This window comes from Oncorhynchus masou, chromosome 31, assembly GCF_036934945.1.
Source record: "Oncorhynchus masou masou isolate Uvic2021 chromosome 31, UVic_Omas_1.1, whole genome shotgun sequence".
NCBI lineage: Eukaryota > Metazoa > Chordata > Actinopteri > Salmoniformes > Salmonidae > Oncorhynchus > Oncorhynchus masou.
The window spans coordinates 69,333,288-69,352,052 of record NC_088242.1 but is presented as its reverse complement, the minus strand read 5'-3'; the positions used below and the strand labels follow the sequence as shown (position 1 = coordinate 69,352,052).

At 40.3% G+C, this 18,765-nt stretch overlaps 1 protein-coding gene across 1 annotated transcript in view; it reads left to right on the top strand.

Annotated features, from left to right (window-relative positions):
* The window catches only part of LOC135524346 (semaphorin-3E-like), a 58,098-nt gene that overhangs the window by 31,242 nt on the left and 8,091 nt on the right, over nt 1–18,765 (top strand). The window contains exons 2-6 of the mRNA XM_064951801.1: nt 7,029–7,189; nt 15,025–15,084; nt 15,657–15,776; nt 16,784–16,877; nt 17,515–17,631. Coding sequence (XP_064807873.1) covers nt 7,029–7,189; nt 15,025–15,084; nt 15,657–15,776; nt 16,784–16,877; nt 17,515–17,631 — 552 coding nt within the window. The remainder of the gene's footprint in view (nt 1–7,028; nt 7,190–15,024; nt 15,085–15,656; nt 15,777–16,783; nt 16,878–17,514; nt 17,632–18,765) is intronic.

Genomic DNA, 18,765 nt, shown 5'->3' with positions numbered 1-18,765 from the left:
TACATTCTGCTCTCTGCTCCAGTAGGAATACAGTTACAGAGATGCCATGGTAGGGATTTAAGTAGTTTATTATGATTTAATTGCTCTAAATCTCCCCTGCAATCTCTCAGCACTTCACAGGAGGGTGATGAAAGGATTAGTCATGAGGGAGTCTCTCTTTTTTTCTCTCCTTCTGTTTTCCATTTGAAATGGGAGCACAGTCTCACTCTCATTTTGTTTTAGCAAAAGACACACTCCCTCGTTCACTACTTAGCTGTAGAGAGTGAGAGCGAGGAGAGAACACACACACACACACACACACAGAGTTACACAGACGCACACAGTCACACGGTAACACACTCACACACCAACCAGCTGCAGAAGATGAGAGAGAGGAGTAGAAATCTCCTTACTGTGTCTACAGAGACGGAACAGCAGTAACTGCTTTAGATAATTATACACTGTTTGACTTTTGTTAGCTATGCATGTCTCAGCATGATCAAATGATCATCCTATTTACTTCACTCACTTCCTGTAATGTCATTATCATCATAAATCATCATCATTATCACCACCACAACCATTATAATTGTTGTTATCCGCATTTTCAGTATCCTCTTCATTGTCACCTTCATCCTTATCATTATCTTCAATATCATTATTAAGGACTTTTGATTTGGTCCAGTGATGTGTTAACTTCATCATATCCATTTTTATTTATATATAAACTTGTATTTTCCCAATGGTGCCACGAGTACAAACATTTTCTCACAAACAGGAGGATTTTTTTTACATGAAAAATAAACAAAAAGAGTCAATATAACCACAAGGCACAACCTCGACACCACAATTTAAACAAATAAACCACCTCAATCAATCGAAACAACTGTAATCATCAATTCATTCAACACCAGAGACCTAAACTGCCCCAGCGGCACCAGGGAATCAAGAATTTTTTTAGGTTTTTCCAACACTTGTAGGCATTAAAACTAAAGGATTTACCTAAAGACCAGAGGGACCTCAAGAGTTTACCAATCATGCGAGCGGGTTTGGTAGCTCATTCTGTTATACGTTAGCAAGGAGGTTAGGTAAGTTGGAAGCCTGTGTAGTAGAGCTTTGCAAACAAAAAAGGAATAATTAAGTTATCTACGGGACTTCAATGAGGACCAGCCAACCTCTTGATACAAGATGCAGTTGTGAGTATTAAAACTGTCACCTGTGATAAAGTGAAGAGCACTATGGTAAATGGCATCCAAAGGTTTAAGTGTAGTGGCTGCAGTAATCTGATAAATAGTGTCCCCATAGTTAACTGGCAGGAAAGTTGACTGTATAATCTGCTTCCTGCTATTTAGAGAGAGGCATCTATTTCTAAAAAAGAAGCCCACTTTAAATTTATTTAATGAGCATGAATTGTTTGTCAATTCAAATCCCCAGATACCTAAAGGACGGTACCCGATCGATGGGAGAAGCATCCAATGAGTAAATGTGTAGTTCATCTGAAACATTAGAGAACTAGAGAATTAGAGAACAACATATATTTAGTCTTTCCCAGTGAAGGACACGCTCTGTCCTGCTCCACTTCACCTGTCTGTCCTTGTCAGCGTCAGCTGAATCATTACTCATTCCATATGTGTTTCATCTGGAGGTGTGTGTGAGCCCCACATACGCGTGTTTTCGCATCATGTGTGTCTGCTCGCGTTAGCATGCATGCATGTGTGTGTTTGTACACGTGCATGCATTTAAGAGCTGTAACTGCCTGGATTAGATAATTACAGGAAGTGTGTATGGGCACTGGCATAACACCACTGCCACATCCCCTCTGTCTCTACCATAAAGATCTAATAGCACAAAACATACACAAACTGTTTGATATCAATGATGCTACCAGAACAACCAGACTAATCTCAATCCTAATAGCACCTAGAGATCTAATACCTTTTAAAACAAACCTTAACTCTGCTTGTACCACATAGATCTCTAATGGTAGCACAACCAAGAGACTGGATCTAAAATCTGAAAAATAAACTGAAACTATCTGTCTCTACCAAGATATCTAACACTATAAAGACACTCTCTGTCTCTAGATGTAACGCTACTAAAAACAGATGCTGAAATAACAAATAACAGAATCCCCATCCTGAAACACTGGCATTTAGAAAGCCCTGTAGGTGTTTGAAGTAACTTAAACCTTGACATTTAACTCCATAGAAGTTATGTCTGAGGAGATGGTGAGGGTAGCCAGGAGTATTCTCCTCTCCTCAGAAAATGGCAGCTCCAATTTGGGAAAGGGAGGAATACAGAGGGTCTCATTTGATCATATAAACCAGCTGTGTGCTTGACTGCTCTGCCTGACACTATGAAGCTTTAGGGGGTTTTCTAACACACTACAGACCATGTCTCATCCAATTCTGTGCTTCAGGTCCCAGGGGAAGTGGCCCTCTCTGGGGTGGTAGCTTCTGACTCTGGTCCTTCACCTCCAGACCTGGGCTCCAGAGCTGTAGACATGATAAGAAGGAACACCTTACGGGTTTGATTAGAGAGAAAAAACACAGAGTAAATAAATATTAAGAACACCTGCTTTTTCTATGACATAGACCAGTGTTACTCACAATTTTTGGTAAAGGGGCCACTTTGGGTTGAGACAATCATTCAGAGGGCCGCACAGATCTTTAGTTTGTTGTATTTTTTCTTCCAATATGATCAATTATCAATTGAGAGCAAATTCTGAGCAATAGAGCACATGCAATTGATTACTCAGTGTGTGTGTCACGCCCTGACCTTGAAGATCCTTTTTATGTCTCTATTTTGGATTGGTCAGGGTGTGAGTTGGGGTGGGCATTCTATGTTTTGTGTTTCTATGAATTTCTATGTTTTGGCCGGGTATGGTTCTCAATCAGGGACAGCTGTCTATTGTTGTCTCTGATTGGGAACCATACTTAGGTATCCTTTTTCCCACCTGTGTTTGTGGGAAGTTAACTTTGTTTGATGGCACATAGCCTGAAGCTTCACGGTTTGTTTGTGTATTGTTTAGTCGGTGTCATTTTGAGTTAATAAAGAGAAAATTTGCGCTTACCACGCTGCACCTTGGTCCACTTCCTTCAACAGCGTGTGTGTGGGCACGGGCATGGGCCTTTGCGTGTGTGTGTGAACCATGTGTTCAATCACTATTAAACTTCCCCATCCTAATCAAACTCATGGTCCAGTGACACACTACTTCCACTTTAAGATAAATAACTAAGAGATAAAGGCAGAAGGATGATGTTCCCCCTAGTTACTGACCTACTGCCCGTTTTGCATTATTCCCCAAATAGTTAAGGTTAGGATTTGTGGACTGTAAGCTGATGCTAGATATGTGCCCAAGGACAGCCACTGCCCAGGGTCAGATAAAGACAACACTTCCGCTTCTTGTCTGATGAAAGGAATTCTTCCCCTCAGGACAGCTGATAGGCTGGGCTGTGAGGATCAAATAACCCTTTCAGTAATCACAACATCTTTCCCAGAAATCCAAGTTCTTACCAATGCTCTTCTGGGAGAAGCTTTAGAATGTTACTAATGTTCTTTCTGATATACAGTATCTTTATCTAGGTCAGACACTATCTAGGTCAGACACTCCGTAATTCAAAATGTATCTTCACGTTCATATAACATATGATACAACAAAGTATGAACCATGCACTAGATATATTAGCATTAATACCTTAGGTTCTGTCTCTGATTCACTCTGCTTTACTGTAAATGCTGTTGAAAGATGAGATAATTCCTTTAACTTTCTGACCATATCTAAAATGCATGGTGACTGCAAGGGGCTGTTAGCCTACATTCATTATAAGCCTATATTGGAGCTTAAAGTTCATCAGTGTTCACATCACTAAGGAATTACCTTGGTCCACACACACCCACACAGCACGACAGCACCTCTTTTCCCCTCAGGAGGCCGAGCACTTGTTGGCTGCTTTTCCTTCACTCTGCTGTCCAACTCATCCCAAACCATTTCAATTGGGTTCAGGTTGGGTGATTGTGGAGGCCAGATTATCTGATGCAGCACTCCATCACTCTCCTTCTTGGTCGAATAGCCCTTACACAGCCTGGAGATGTGTTGTCATTGTCCTGTTGAAAAACAAATGATAGTCCCACAATCGGCAAACCAAATGGGATCGCTGCAAAATGCTGTGGTAGCCATGATGGTAAGGTGTGCCTTGAATTCTAAATAAATCACAGACAGTGACATCCTCCATGCTTCACGGTTAAGTGTGCCTTTATCTTGGCCAGGTCGCAGTTGTAAATGAGAACTTGTTCTCAACTACCCTACCTGGTTAAATAATCACCCGACCTGATCCGAATTGAAATGGTTTGGGATGAGTTGGATGCGGAAATCATCTGTTCACCTACTCTGCATCTCATAGCAGTTGGAACCAATCATTTCAAATTTGGACTCATCAGACCAAAGGACAGATACCACCAGTCTAATGTCCATTGCTCATGTTTCTTGGCCCAAGCACGTCTCTTCTTATTATTGGTGTTCTTTAGTAGTGGTTTATTTGCATTAATTAGACCACGAATGCCTGATTCACGCAGTTTCCTCAGAACAGTTGATGTTGAGATGTGTCTGTTCTCTGTCAAGCCTCTATTTGAGCTCCAATGTCTGAGGTTGAATTTATCCTCTGCAGCAGAGGGAACTCTGGGTCTTCCTTTCCTGGGGTGGTCTTCATGAGATTCAGTTTCATCATAGCGCTCGATGGTTTTTGCAACTGCACCTGAAGAAACTTTAGAAGTTCTTGGAATGTTCTGTATTGAATGACCTTCATGTCTGGTTGAAATAATGCCAGGAATGTGCAAAGCTGTCATCAAGGCAAAGGGTGGCTACTTTAAAGAATCTCAAATCTCAAAAATATTTTGATTTGTTTAACACTTTTTTGGTTACTACATGATGCCATGTGTTATATCATAGTTTTGATTTCTTCCAAATTATTCTACAATGTAGAAAATAGTAAAAAAATAAGAAAAACCCTTGAATGAGTAGATGTGTCCAAACTTTTGACTGGTACTGTATATATATTTACAAACAAAGATATGGAGGATTGGAAATGATGTAGACAATTACATTGATGGAAGCCGCAATATGTCTGCAATATTAAAGCTGATCAACCACCTACAAGATATATATATATAAATAAACCTCCTTGTCCTCCCATCACCATAATCTTTGGTACTACTCACAGAGGCTCTATGCAGCAGCAACAACAGGCTCTCTGATGTAATTTCACCTCTCCGTTAACTGTTGGCACGCAGACCGCGGCAAAACCAGAAATATTTGAAAGGATCGTCTTTGGCAAAATGTCATCCTAAGTTTTGTTATTTTTTACTTTGAAATCTGCTGGGTCTCCAATATGATTCCACTCACTTTTTAACTGGGTATTCTATTTGTTATTCCACTCACTTTTTAACTGGGTAGTCTATTTGTTATTCCACTCACTTTTTAACTGGGTAGTCTATTTGTTATTCCACTCACTTTTTAACTGGGTAGTCTATTTGTTATTCCACTCACTTTTTTGTTGGTCTTGACTCTTGACTAGGAGGCCTGTTCAATAATTTCACAACAGAATTACCTTTCGTAAGGCTTGCTCGCTAATGTTTCGGTTTGGTTTGCTAACTAGCTAGTGCCGTCATTCAAAATAGCACACACATTTTGTAATAACATAAGCTAATTAGTTATGAATGGCAACCCTAAGGATATAAAGTTGAGGCAAAAATATTGATCTTTTGATGATGAAAATGTAATATTCAACTTCAAGCTTTACCTGACAAACATGGGGCTTCGGATTTTATTTGAAAGACAATCTATATGTATGAACCCCATAAACTTTCCCCAGGTGAAGCATTCCAGAATCTGATTGCGCCCTCTCCTGGCAAGGATACATTTTACAGTGCCACCTTCTACATTAGACAAGGACAGTTTTTCTATTTCTCTAGTTCAACAGCAGGTAGCCTGATCATGCAGACTCAGAGGTACATATCCTCAGGCTCTGTATCACCCAGGGTCTTTATCTTGTCTTTACATTATTGGTTTTATAGAGGGTTTCATTTGTGGGTATTCATTCAGCACACACAAATGTAAGCAACCAGGAGACCCATGAGGCAGCGCACAATTGGCCCAGTGTTGTTAGAGTTAGGGAAAGGATTGGCAGGCTGGGATGTCCTTGTCCCATCGCGTGTGGTGGGCTGGGCGAATGCACGCTGACTTCCGTCAGCATTTGTCCGTGTTTCCTCCGACACAATGGTGCAGCTGGCTTCCAGGTTAAGCGAGCAGTGTGTCAAGAAGCAGTGCGGCTTGGCAGGGCCGTGTTTCAGAGGACGCATGGCTCTCGACCTTCGCCTCTACCGAGTCCATACGGGAGTTGCAGCTATGGGACAAGACTGTAACTACTGATTGGATGTCACAAAGTTTCAAAAACACACAGAAAAATGCATAAACTGACCAGGTGAATCCAGGTGAAAGGTACAGTATGATCCCTTGTTGATGTCACTTGATAAATCCACTTCAATCAATGTAGATGAAAAGGAGGACACAGGTCAATTAAAGAAGGATTTTTATCCTATCCTATCCCACTTCAATCAATGTAGATGAAAAGGAGGACACAGGTCAATTAAAGAAGGATTTTTAAGCCTTGAGACAATTGAGACATGGAATGTGTATGTGTGCCACTCACCGGTTTGTGTCAATAATAAATAGGCAAATAAATATTTGTTTTGTGTTTCTGACCTACAGGTTTAATTTTTTTTGTGGCAACAGGTCACAAATGTTGCTGATGGTATTGCACACTGTGGTATTTCACCTTACAGATATGGGAGTTTGTCAAACTTTGATTGGAATTTTTTGTGGGTTTGTGCAATTCTATGGTTGTACATTTGGCAGGAGGTTAAAAATTGCATCTCGGTAATGTTCTCTCTCTCTCTCTCTCTCTCTCTCTCTCTCTCTCTCTCTCTCTCTCTCTCTCTCTCTCTCTCTCTCTCTCTCTCTCCCTCTCTCTCTCCCCCCTCTCTCTGTACAGAGCTATTGGAGTTGAACAGGACGTGGGTGTTCCAGGGACCAGGTCCCTCCCTGCAAACCCAGACCATGATGTTGGACGAGGCCCATGAGAGGCTGTATGTAGGGGCTAAGAACACCCTGTACTCCCTCAGCCTGGAGAGAGTTAACCACCAACACAGAGAGGTAGGTCTGTCTGTCTGTCTGTCTGTCTGTCTGTCTGTCTGTCTGTCTGTCTGTCTGTCTGTCTGTGTGTGGAGGTGATTTGAACTCTTGCCCCTTGCCCCTCCAGGTCAGTAGGTTACCCAAACAGAGTGCATACATTTGTGTGTCTTTATTATGTTACTAAAGTTTGGACACAGAGTCCTTCCATAAAGAGCACGTCTGGACACAGAGAGGAGAGAGATACTGCCACATGCCCAGTCTCAAATCCCAACTTTCCTTAACATCTCATAGGCTACGTGAAATTGTTTCCATAATGTATTACTAATATTTCTCCAGCACTATACACACGTGTAATAATAATTATTGGCCAATAGAGTCAGTGGGACTGGCTGTCACATCTGACTGTTTCCCTGAGGTGGATGAAGTAGTAAATAATTGTGCTATAATGAGGTGTTATGAACTTTAGTTCTGTTTAATTATGTTAGACAATGACATACAGAGGAGGATAAGTTACAACTGACTATGGAACATATCTGTAATGCAGATGTCTAAGTGTAAAGTAATGTGGTTATTATTGTCCATTTCCTACTGAGTTATATGAGGTCTTGGGGATGTTTATTATTATGTTTCAATCTGTTCTCTTGAAATTCCATAGTATCACTGATAATATATTTAATAATATACTTAATGATGATAAAGAGTGATTTGGGGCTGATGTTTTCCATACAAACATGTTGCTGTGTCTTAACTTGACCCTTTAGAATTACAAAGATTCACTATGTTTACTAAACTCTTAGAATTAGTAGTTCTTCAAGGAACCATTGCTAGTGAATGGTTCATTTTTGCACCTTTGGTGAGGTGAGGGGATCTTGGAGGAACCTATTTCGTATTTGGTATTTTATTAGGATCCCCATTAGCTGTTGCAAAAGCAGCAGCTACTGTCACAATGTTCGTAATAATAATGGTCGGACCAAGGCGCAGCGTATGTGGAGTTCCACATATTTTAATGAAAGTGAAACTTTAAGCAAATACAAAACAAAATAAAGAATAAACAAACCGTGATGACAATGGAGTGCTAACCAGCAACTAAACATGAACAATATCCCATGACCCACAGGTGGAAAAAATGCAATCTAAGGATGATCCCCAATTAGAGACACCGATTACCAGCTGCCTCTAATTGGGAATCATACACAAACACCAACATAGACAAATAAACCTAGAAGCCCACATAGAAATAATAAACTAGGCTAAACACCCCTAGTCACGCCCTGACCTACTCTACCATAGACAATACAGGCTTTCTATGGTCAGGACGTGACAGCTACTCTACCTAGGGTCCACACAAAATATGAAACATAACATAATACAGAACATCAATAAACAAGAACAGCTCAAGGATAGAACTACATATTTTTTTAAAGGCAAATGTAGCCTACATATCAATACATACACACAAACTATCTAGGTCAAAGAGGGGAGAGCCATTGTGCCGTGATGTGTTGCTTTGTCTGTTTTTTTTAACCAGGTTTGCTGTTTATTTGAGCAATATGAGATGGAAGTTCCTTGCAATAAGGGCTCTATATAATACTGTATGCTTTCTTGAATTTGTTTTGAATTTGGGGACTGTGAAAAGACCCCTGGTGGCATGTCTGGTGGGTTAGGTGTGTGTGTCAGAGCTGTGTGTAAGTTGACTGCAAACAATTTGGGATTTCCAGAACATGAATATTTCTTATAAAAAGAAGAAGTGATGCAGTCAGTCTCTCCTCAACTCTTAGCCAAGAGAGACTGTCATGCATAGTATTTATATCAGACCTCTGATTACAATGAAGAGGAAAACGTGTCACTCTGTTCTGGGCCAACTGCAGCTTAACTAGGTCTTTCCTTGCAGCAGTGGACCACACAACTGGACAATAATCAAGATTAGACAAAACTAGAGCCTGCAGATCTTGCTTTTTAGAGTGTGGTGTCAAAAAAGCAGAGCATCTCTTTATTACGAACAGACTTCTCCCCATCTTTACAACCATTGAATTTATATGTTTTGGCCATGACAGTTTAAAATCTTAGGTAACACCAAGTAATTTAGTCTCCTCAACGTGTTCAACAGCCACACCATTCATTACCAGATTCAGCTGAGGTCTATAACTTAATAAGGAATGATTTGTACCAAATACAATGTTCTTAGTTTTAGAGATGTTCAGGACCAGTTTATTACTGGCCACCCATTCCAAAACAGACTGCAACTCTTTGTTAAGGGTTTCAGTGACTTCATTAGCTGTGGTTGCTGATGCGTATATGGTTGAAAAACACATATGTTTTTTTCAACAATATGTTTCGATCAATAATATCAAAGGCTGCACTGAAATCTAACTGTACCGCTTCCACAATCTTCTTATTATCAATTTCTTTCAACCAATCATCAGTCATTTGTGTCAGTGAGGTACGTGTTGAGTGCCCTTCTATATGAGCATGCTGAAAGTCTGTTGTTAATTTGTTTACAGAAAAATAGCATTGTATTTGGTCAAACACAATGTTTTCCAACAGTTTGCTAAGAGCTTGCAGCAAGCTTATAGGTCTGCTGTTAGAACCAGTAAAGGCTGCTTTGCCGCTCTTGGGTAGCATAATTACTTTGGCTTCTTTCCAGGCCTGAGGACAAAGACGTTCCTCTCGGCTCAGATTTAAAATATGACAGATAGGAGTGGCTATAGAGTCAGCTACCATCCTCAGTCGCTTTCCATCTAAGTGGTCAATGGTTTCCTGGATATAGCCACTATATTGTGATCCCTGCATCCAATCAGTTTGAATACAGCTTTAGAACAAAGTTCTATAGTATTAGTAAAAATGTGATCGATACATCTTGATTATCTTGTTCCTGTAGTGTTTGTAAACACCCTGTTAGGTTGATTAATAACCTGAACCAGATTACAGGCACTGGTTACAGTAAGACACTTCCTCTTGAGCAGACAGCTTGATGAAAACCAGTCATTATTTAGGTCCCCAAGAAAGTAGACCTCTCTGTTTACATCACATACATCATCAAGCATTTCACACATATTAGTTACACACCTAAAATGCCTTCAAACTCAACTCTGAACCTCAAAGCTAGTTCCACTGCTTTTTTTCATTGTTCCCCTTTACTCAGGGACTGATTTAGATCTGTGACACCAGGTGTGTGCAATTAATTATCAGATATTAAATTAAACTAGCAGGCTCCGAACATCATAGATTAAGAGTGAAATACCCCTGCTATAATGTATTAATTAAAGGAAAATTCTACCCCAAACTATCTTTTGATATTTGTTTCATTAGTCCATTGTTGACATAGTTGTAACGGTTTCCTTCTGGGGAAAGAGAGGCGGACCAAAATGCAGCGTGGTTAGTTTTGTACATCTTTAATAAAGATGAAAGTACAACAATCTACAAAACAAGAAACGTGAAAAAAACAAAACAGTCCTATCTGGTGCCACAAACACAAAGACAGGAACAATCACCCACAAAACCCAACACCAAACAGGCTACCTAAATATGGTTCCCAATCAGAGACAATGACTAACACCTGCCTCTGATTGAGAACCATATCAGGCCAAACATAGAAATAGACACACCAGACACACAACATACAATGCCCACCCAGCTCACGTCCTGACCAACACTAAAACAAGGAAAACACACACGAACGATGGTCAGAACGTGACAATAGTCATACATGGATGACTATCATACATGGATCATACATGGATGATTTCTATATTTTGAAAGGTACATATCTTGAAAGCTTGATAGCTGACAACAAAATATTTTAGAAAAATGTCTATCTTTGATAAGCTACCCATGAAAGGTCTGAAAATAGCCCACATTAAAACAGTACCAGTTAAAAGTTTGGACAGACCTACTCATTTAAGGGTCCTTCTTTATTTTGCAGCAGGCCTGATTCACACAGTCTCCTCTGAACAGGTGATGTTGAGATCTGTCTGTTACTTGAACTCTTTGAAGCATTTATTTGGGCTGCAATTTCTGAGAATGGTAATTCTACTGAACTTATCCTCGGCGGCAGAGGTACCTCTGGGTCTTCCTTTCCTGTGGTGGTCCTTACGAGAGCCAATTTTATCACAGCTAGTTTTTGCGACTGCACTTGAAGAAACATTCAAAATTCTTGGCATTTTCCGCATTGAATGACATTCATGTCTTAAAGTAAGGATGGACTGTCGTTTCTCTATGCTTATTTGAGCTGTTCTTGCCATAATATGGACATGGTCTTTTAACTTCTGTATACCACCTCTACCTTGTTATAACACAACTGATTGGCTCAAATGCATTAAGAAGGAAGGAAATTCCACAAATGAACTTTTAACAAGGCACACCTATTAATTGAAATGCATTCCAGGTGACTACCTCATGAAGATGGTTGAGAGAAAGCCAAGAGTGTGCAAAGATGTCATAAAAAGCAAAGAGTGGCTACTTTGAATAATCTAAAATCTAACATTTATTTTGATTTGGTTAACACTTATTTTTCTTTATCAAAATGTGTTTTTTTTTGGCAGAAATGCCTTCTTGAACATGTGCCTTAATAATAAACTTGCATACCATATGTAAATACGAATTCAATTAAATTACAAGCCTAGTTGGTTTCACCAAGGAAGTAATGCAACCTTCCCACCTGCCATGATTGGCTGAGATAATGAGTGGGCTTGACATGCCGAGAGATGATAGCATATAGTACCCTTCTGTCTATTTGAGCTGGTCAGTACAGTGGTTGCCAACTAAACGTGTCTAGATTATGCTGCAGGATTGAGAGGTCATTTGTTGTTTAGTACAGTACCCTGTGTCACTACTTCATTGCTCCAGACCAGTTCAGGGGAAGCACTGATGGTGCTTTTGGGTCCCAAGGTGCTAATGTGTCTCTAACTGACAATGAATGGGCAACATAAACCAGATAGAATGATAATTGTGCACGACTTCAAAATTGCATTTCAATGAACTGAATGAGGAGGATGAAGAAGGTGATTGAATTTAGAACAATAGTTTAAGAATTGCTATTCCTCTGTCCTGCATACGCACCTGGAAAAATACACTTATTTTTGTTTCTACTTGTCAGTGGAAACAAAACTAAAACTAAAACCGTTGTTACACTAAGGTTTTTATTCTAAGAGAAAAGAAAATGTTCAATTATATTCCATGATATTGTGCATGTCTGCTAAATAATCAATTTGAAGGCACAGTCATATAGCCTCGACACCTACATAAAGCTGAATGACTCACTCATTCATGGCTTTGGATCAAAGTAAATAAGTACCAACATTCTTTCTGATAGTCTTTAACAAAGAAATGTTTTGGTTATCCTGACCTGGACACCATGCCCATTATGAGCTATTAGCAGGACAATAGACTCTTGCCAACACCTCTCTGTATTTTTATACCTTGTGCAAGGCAATTGATCAGCATTAAAAACTTTGGTGCTGCATCACATTGCAAACTACGTTGCTACAGATGCTGGTTTGATGCTCATGCTGGATGTGACCTGGAGAGATAACAAACTGAATTTATTTACAAATTAGTAAGAATGTCTGACCCCATGTTCAAGAATGGCCTTTTTCCTCTCTCAGTTTATGTTATCTCTGTTTGGGTATCGGTTATCTCCATTTGGGTATTGATTAGACTACAATTAAGGTGTGGAAATGTTAGGATTATTTTGCTCTTACTGTACTGGAGCCGAGTCCTGACGGGCCTCATTGTACAGCACTATTATGGGCTATTTGCAGGACAATAGACTCTTACCAAGAGGGAGGGTAGGGGGAGAATTGTATCGACAAATGTATTTCTTAGTTAGGTTGACTGTATCACAACAGGCCGTGATTGGAAGTCCCTTTGGGTGGCGCACAATTGGCCCAGCATCGTCCGTCTTTGGCCGGTGTAGGCCGTCATTGTAAATAAGAATTGATTCTTAACTAACTTGCCTAGTTAAAGGAAGGTCACATTGTACAGCGCCATATTTTCCTAATGGAAACCCTGGGGGTTTCGTTTTTCGTCTTTCTTGGAATATTAATCAAATGAATTGAGCTACATTTCTTACAAAAAGAAGGTTTTATGAGCCGACGGCAGGCTTTTAGTTTCTCTCCCTCTAAAAACAGAAGTAAATCATTATAAATAACAAACTGGCTTGATTTAGAAATTAGTAAGAATGTCTCACCTCACGTTCAAGAATGGCCTTTTTCTCACTCACTTTCAGTCATTTGTAAACTAAATAATCTCCTAAATATTGTTATTTTTTAGACAAGCCATAGAAAGTTGGCTGGAATTTCAGTTTAATCCACCAGAAAACACAGAACAAATAATCCAACAAATATTGCCGTTATACTTAAGTATACTAATTGATCGGAAAAAAATGATCAATTGGAACCTTTAACATGTGGAAGGGGGAAAAAATCTGATTGTTATTATGATTAACCCTGTTAACACATTAACCCTGTTCACAAGTGTAGCAGGCTGTGGATTCTGCAAACAACGTTTCTAGGATGGGCTATTAGCAGGACAATACATGTATATATTGGTCATATCAGTCATGGCGCCTGAGTGGCAAAGTGGTCTAAGTCACTGCATCTCAGTGCAAGAGGCATCACTACAGTCCCTGGTTCGAATCCAGGCTGTATCACATCCGACTGTGATTGGGAGTCCCAGAGGGTGGTCTGATACAAGCATGGGGACTGGTCTTGATAAATCAATGAGATTATTTTTTTATCTCTGCAGGTTGAGAACAAATTAATGGAAATATACAGTATTATACAGAGACATGAGTGCATGGAACTCTCTTCCGTCTAATATAGTGCAAGTGAACAGCAAACCTGGTTTAAAAGAACAAATAAAGCAACACCTCATGGCACAACGCCTCTCCCCCATGTGACCTACTTGTTGTGTGTATGTACTGACATGTGTGTGAAACTGATAGATGAGCACATACATTTAAAAACATGAACGTGTAATGTGTGTGTATCTAAATTGGAACGTTTGTTTTGTCTGTAATGTATTTTTCGTTAGCTGTCACCATTGGCATTGGCTAATGGGGATCCTAATAATTCAAATCAAATCAACAATGCACAAATGAAACAAATACCAAAAGTTAGATTTCCTTTAATGTAGTAATGGGTTCCTGGAGGAACCTTGGACTGGAGGCATGGCTTAGTAGGGGCCTGGCTTTTAGATAGATTTTTTTTGTGCCACCCTTTCAAGTAAATGTCATTCCTGTTCATCTGTTCTGTTCTATTGTCATCACATGTTAAGGTTGAACACTGATAGTTGTGTAGCTTCACTGAGGCTTACAGAGGAGGAGTTCCTCAAGAGCCTATGCAAATCCCAAAGTTGGAACAGTTACCACTGTATTACTATATGTAATCAGCATTGTTTATATCAGAAAATTGACATTTGCAGTGTATAAACTTGAATGACATTTACTCTCATGGGTGCCCAAAAAAAACTATCTGAAAACTCCGCCTCCAGTAAGCCAAGCTGCCACCTCTGCAATTTATTATTAAAAAGGTACTAAATTGAACCCCTCCCATCCCATAAAGGTTCCTCAAAGAGTTCCTTGAAGACTCTTTTCAGAAGGGTTCCTTGAGGAACCTTTTTGAGCAGTTTTTAGAACCCTAAAGGCAGGGTAGCTTTAATTCTAAGAGTTCTAGTTCAGACACTTCAGGATGGTTATGATGGTTATGGAGACCTTTTGTGGTTCAGTCCACCCATAAACACACGTTAATTACAGGATGTCATGCTGAACACTCAGACAGAAAGTGTGCATGTGTGAGTGTGTGTTTGCATGTCCGTATGCATGTGTTAGTGTCTCATTTATTGTCATCTCTCATCAGATTGACTGGGCCAGCTCTGAGTCACAGGTAGAAGATTGTATGATGAAGGGTAAAGAGAAGGTAACAGAATCTGATGTACATCTACATCTGTCATAGTTTACCCTACATATATGCAGTGTGTTCAATATCTGTCTTGCCTACTACTTACTGAAACTACATACTGTGTGCTATTCATACTACATACTATTTAGAACATACTGTTTTGCAAAAATGTATGCCGTAACAATAAATATCAAAATACTAGGCTCACCCATACTGAGAATGCGACATCGAATGAGCATGTGCGCTGTTTCCCGCCATTTGAGCATTTTGGTACAACACAGCCTCGTGATTATCAGCTGATTATCAGCTGTGTTAAACACATGGTTCTGAAAAGACAAGTATCTTCCTCAATAGCGTGAAAGGAATTTGTACCACATAAAATCCCGAAATTAGTATGATATCTTGACATTTAAAGCATACTCATAAAAAAATATATATAATGACATACTGTACTATAAAATGTTCTATTTCCGCATACCTAATCAGCCTACAATTTAAAATGCAAGTACAGATATTCGGACACGCCATACACTTCAAGTTACCTACCTAACCTAACCTCCCCTCTGTCTCCCTCTCCCCCTCCCCTACAGTCAGAGTGTGCTAACTACATCAAGGTGTTGCAGCAGTTTAACACAACACACCTGTTGGCCTGTGGAACAGGAGCATTTAACCCTCTCTGTGCCACCATCAGGGTGGGACACGCAGGACAGGTGAGCAGGGATGGGATTTTTTCCTTGTAGTTATTGCAAATAAGGTTGATATGCGGACATATAGAAGGACATGCTGCTGTTTTGGCTCAGTCTCGTCATCTGTTCTTTAGACACCGGCAGTCTGTCCTGAATGAGCTGTAAAAACCTCAACACGCCCAATGGTCAATTTATGTTTCCTCAGAGAGAGACAGGGAGTTTGTTGATTCATCTGAAGGAGATACACACAGAGATACAAGGTGTGACATTATTGACGTTTGAGTGTCCTTTGAGAGAGAAAGGGAGAGAGGGGGAGGAGAAGAGAAAGAGGAAGTTGGTGCTGATAGTTAGTTTATGTCCTCTGAGAGAGCGAGGGAATGTGTTTGTCTGGATTGTAAATGAGTTTAATTTCTATCATCCCCTGTCTGTCTGAGAGGACCTGTGACAACAGCACCAGCAGGGAAAACAAACCAGTCTCCCACCAGACTTCAGTCAGAATGAAGAACAGAACATGCTATGGCTAAGGTCAAGCTCAGGGATGTCAATGTGTCACTACACCAAATACCCTGTTTCGTACGGCTAATTATCTGAAGACTCTTGTCACTTCCTTGCCATTCAGAGTGTTTAAAGACTTGTATCTGTGATGAAAAAGCAGCTTTATCGAATTACTGTTTGATAATGGTAACACAGGGGTGTCAATAGTTAATAGAGACTAGCAATTCTGACTGCCACTGTGTCCAGCCTGAGACATCCCCCCTGTTTGCTGAGAGGTGCTTCTAATAACGGTTGCTAGATGTTGGAACATATCGTGACACTCACACCTCACCATTGTCAAAGCCCCCCACGCTCTTCATTGTCCCTGCTTTATATACTGTTAATTTTCTTGTTTATACGTGACACTATGATTAATATATTTTTTACATTTGATCACACAAAATACGTACTCGGAAACAGGCCATTTTACGAAGTGTGTGTGCATGTTCGAGCGAGCATGAGTATGTGTGTTCTCACTGATACGTTTTGGTCCCCAGGCCAGACAGTTTGAGCTGGAGGAGCAGAGTGTAGAGAGTGGAAGAGGGAGATGTCCCTATGACCACAACAGCCCCGTAACCTCCACCCTGGACAGTAAGAAGACCACACACTATAAGACATTATCACTTCTGTTGTTTCACTTTCTACCTTCTTGTATGTTTCATAATATTTTATTTTCTCAATAACTCTCTGTCTCAGGCACACTTAGCCCTATATCCTAATAGAAGACTGATACTCTAGTAGAATTGCTGTTATTGAGTATATTGCACAGTGCTTAGAGCAGCGTTTCCCAAACTCGGTCCTGGGGGCCCCATGGGGTGCACGTTTCAGCTTTTGCCCTAGCACTACCCAACGGATTCAAATAATGAACTCATCATCAAGCTTTCATTATTTGAACAACTGTGTACTAGGGCAAAAACAAAACGTGTTTGGGAAACGGTGGCTTAGAGGCAGGTTTAGTTTTAGCACAACTAATTACAAATCCGTTATTTTTAGATTGTGATAAATAACCAAACAAAAAATTACCAAACATAATTTGCAATTGATTGTAATTTTGTTCTTAATTTAATTTAATGTGTGGAAAATTAGGTGTTAACTGATGAAACATCTGGTTTATTATGGTTTTTGTGTGTGTGTGTGTGTGTGTGTGTGTGTGTGTGTGTGTGTGTGTGTGTGTGTGTGTGTGTGTGTGTGTGTGTGTGTGTGTGTGTGTGTGTGTGTGTGTGTGTAGGAGGAGAGCTATATATTGGCCTGTATACAGACTACTGGGAAAATGATGCAGCTCTGTGTCGACTGAACAACCACAGCTACACACGCACTGAGAGAGACAACAGACAACAGCTCAACGGTCAGTGGCCAGGCATTTCTCAGTATTACTTTCTGTTTGATCTCTGGTACTCACCCACACTTATAGTCCCTTCAGAAAGTATTCATACCCCTTGACTTATTTCACATTTTGTTGTTGTTTTACAGCCTGAATTCAAAAGAGTTAAAAAAAAAAAAAATCTCACCCATCTACACACAACCCCATAACGACATAGTGAAAAGATGTTTTTAGGCATTTGGTTACTCTAGTAATTAAACCTTGAGTATCTGAAGCCCGCGGATATGGATAACCATTCTTTACCCCAGCCTTACATCTGGTGACAGCGGTGGTTCTTTCAAGACTAACTGCATTTGGAGCTGATTCGGAGCTGATTCTAGCTTGTCGATGTACTGGAGTTTCCTGACCTGGTTGGTGGTTCTGTGCTAAAGAGTTTCATTGTGAGTGACATCAGCAATGCTTATGACAGCAGGACTTCAACATTGGTTACTGTGACTACTTCCAGCAACATGAGACGACCCCTGCGCCTGTATTTTGTCTGCCAATGTTTTTATTGAAAGGTATCATGTTGGATGTTATTTTGCCCATTGCCCACATGTTATTTTTGCTAGCTAATGTTAGATGACCATCTCTGTGTGTTAGTTATCTAGCTGGCTAGATAGTAGCTAGCTTTACCTCACAAGTTCTGGACAGGAGGAGTTCGTACGTGCAGAGAAATGTTTTCCTCTCTCTGTCATCTCTGCCTGCGTACATGTACATACTTTCCCCCCCAATTGTGTGCTGCTGAGGCTGTGGGTGACTCAGGCACATTGTGGGACTAGCTAACTGTGGGTGGTGTCATTTGGGGAAAGGAAGAGATCGAAGAGGAGACATTCGGTGGTGTACCTGTGGGGCCTTTTGCCGAGGCATTGCAGGCTTGGCCAGTGACTGGGGATGACTGCTGTGGAGCAAGAGGTGCCTAGAGCACTATGGCGATGGTAGCACACGACAACATGGGCCTACCAACAACATCCAGGCCACCTGACCTACGAGTCATCATTCACTTATTGAGTGAGCATGGACCTGAAGGAACACACACATTTGCTTAAAAAAAGAAAGAAGATAATTTCGTACTGTGCTGTTGTGTTACTTTCTGTTAATATTCTAGTCAGGCCTGCG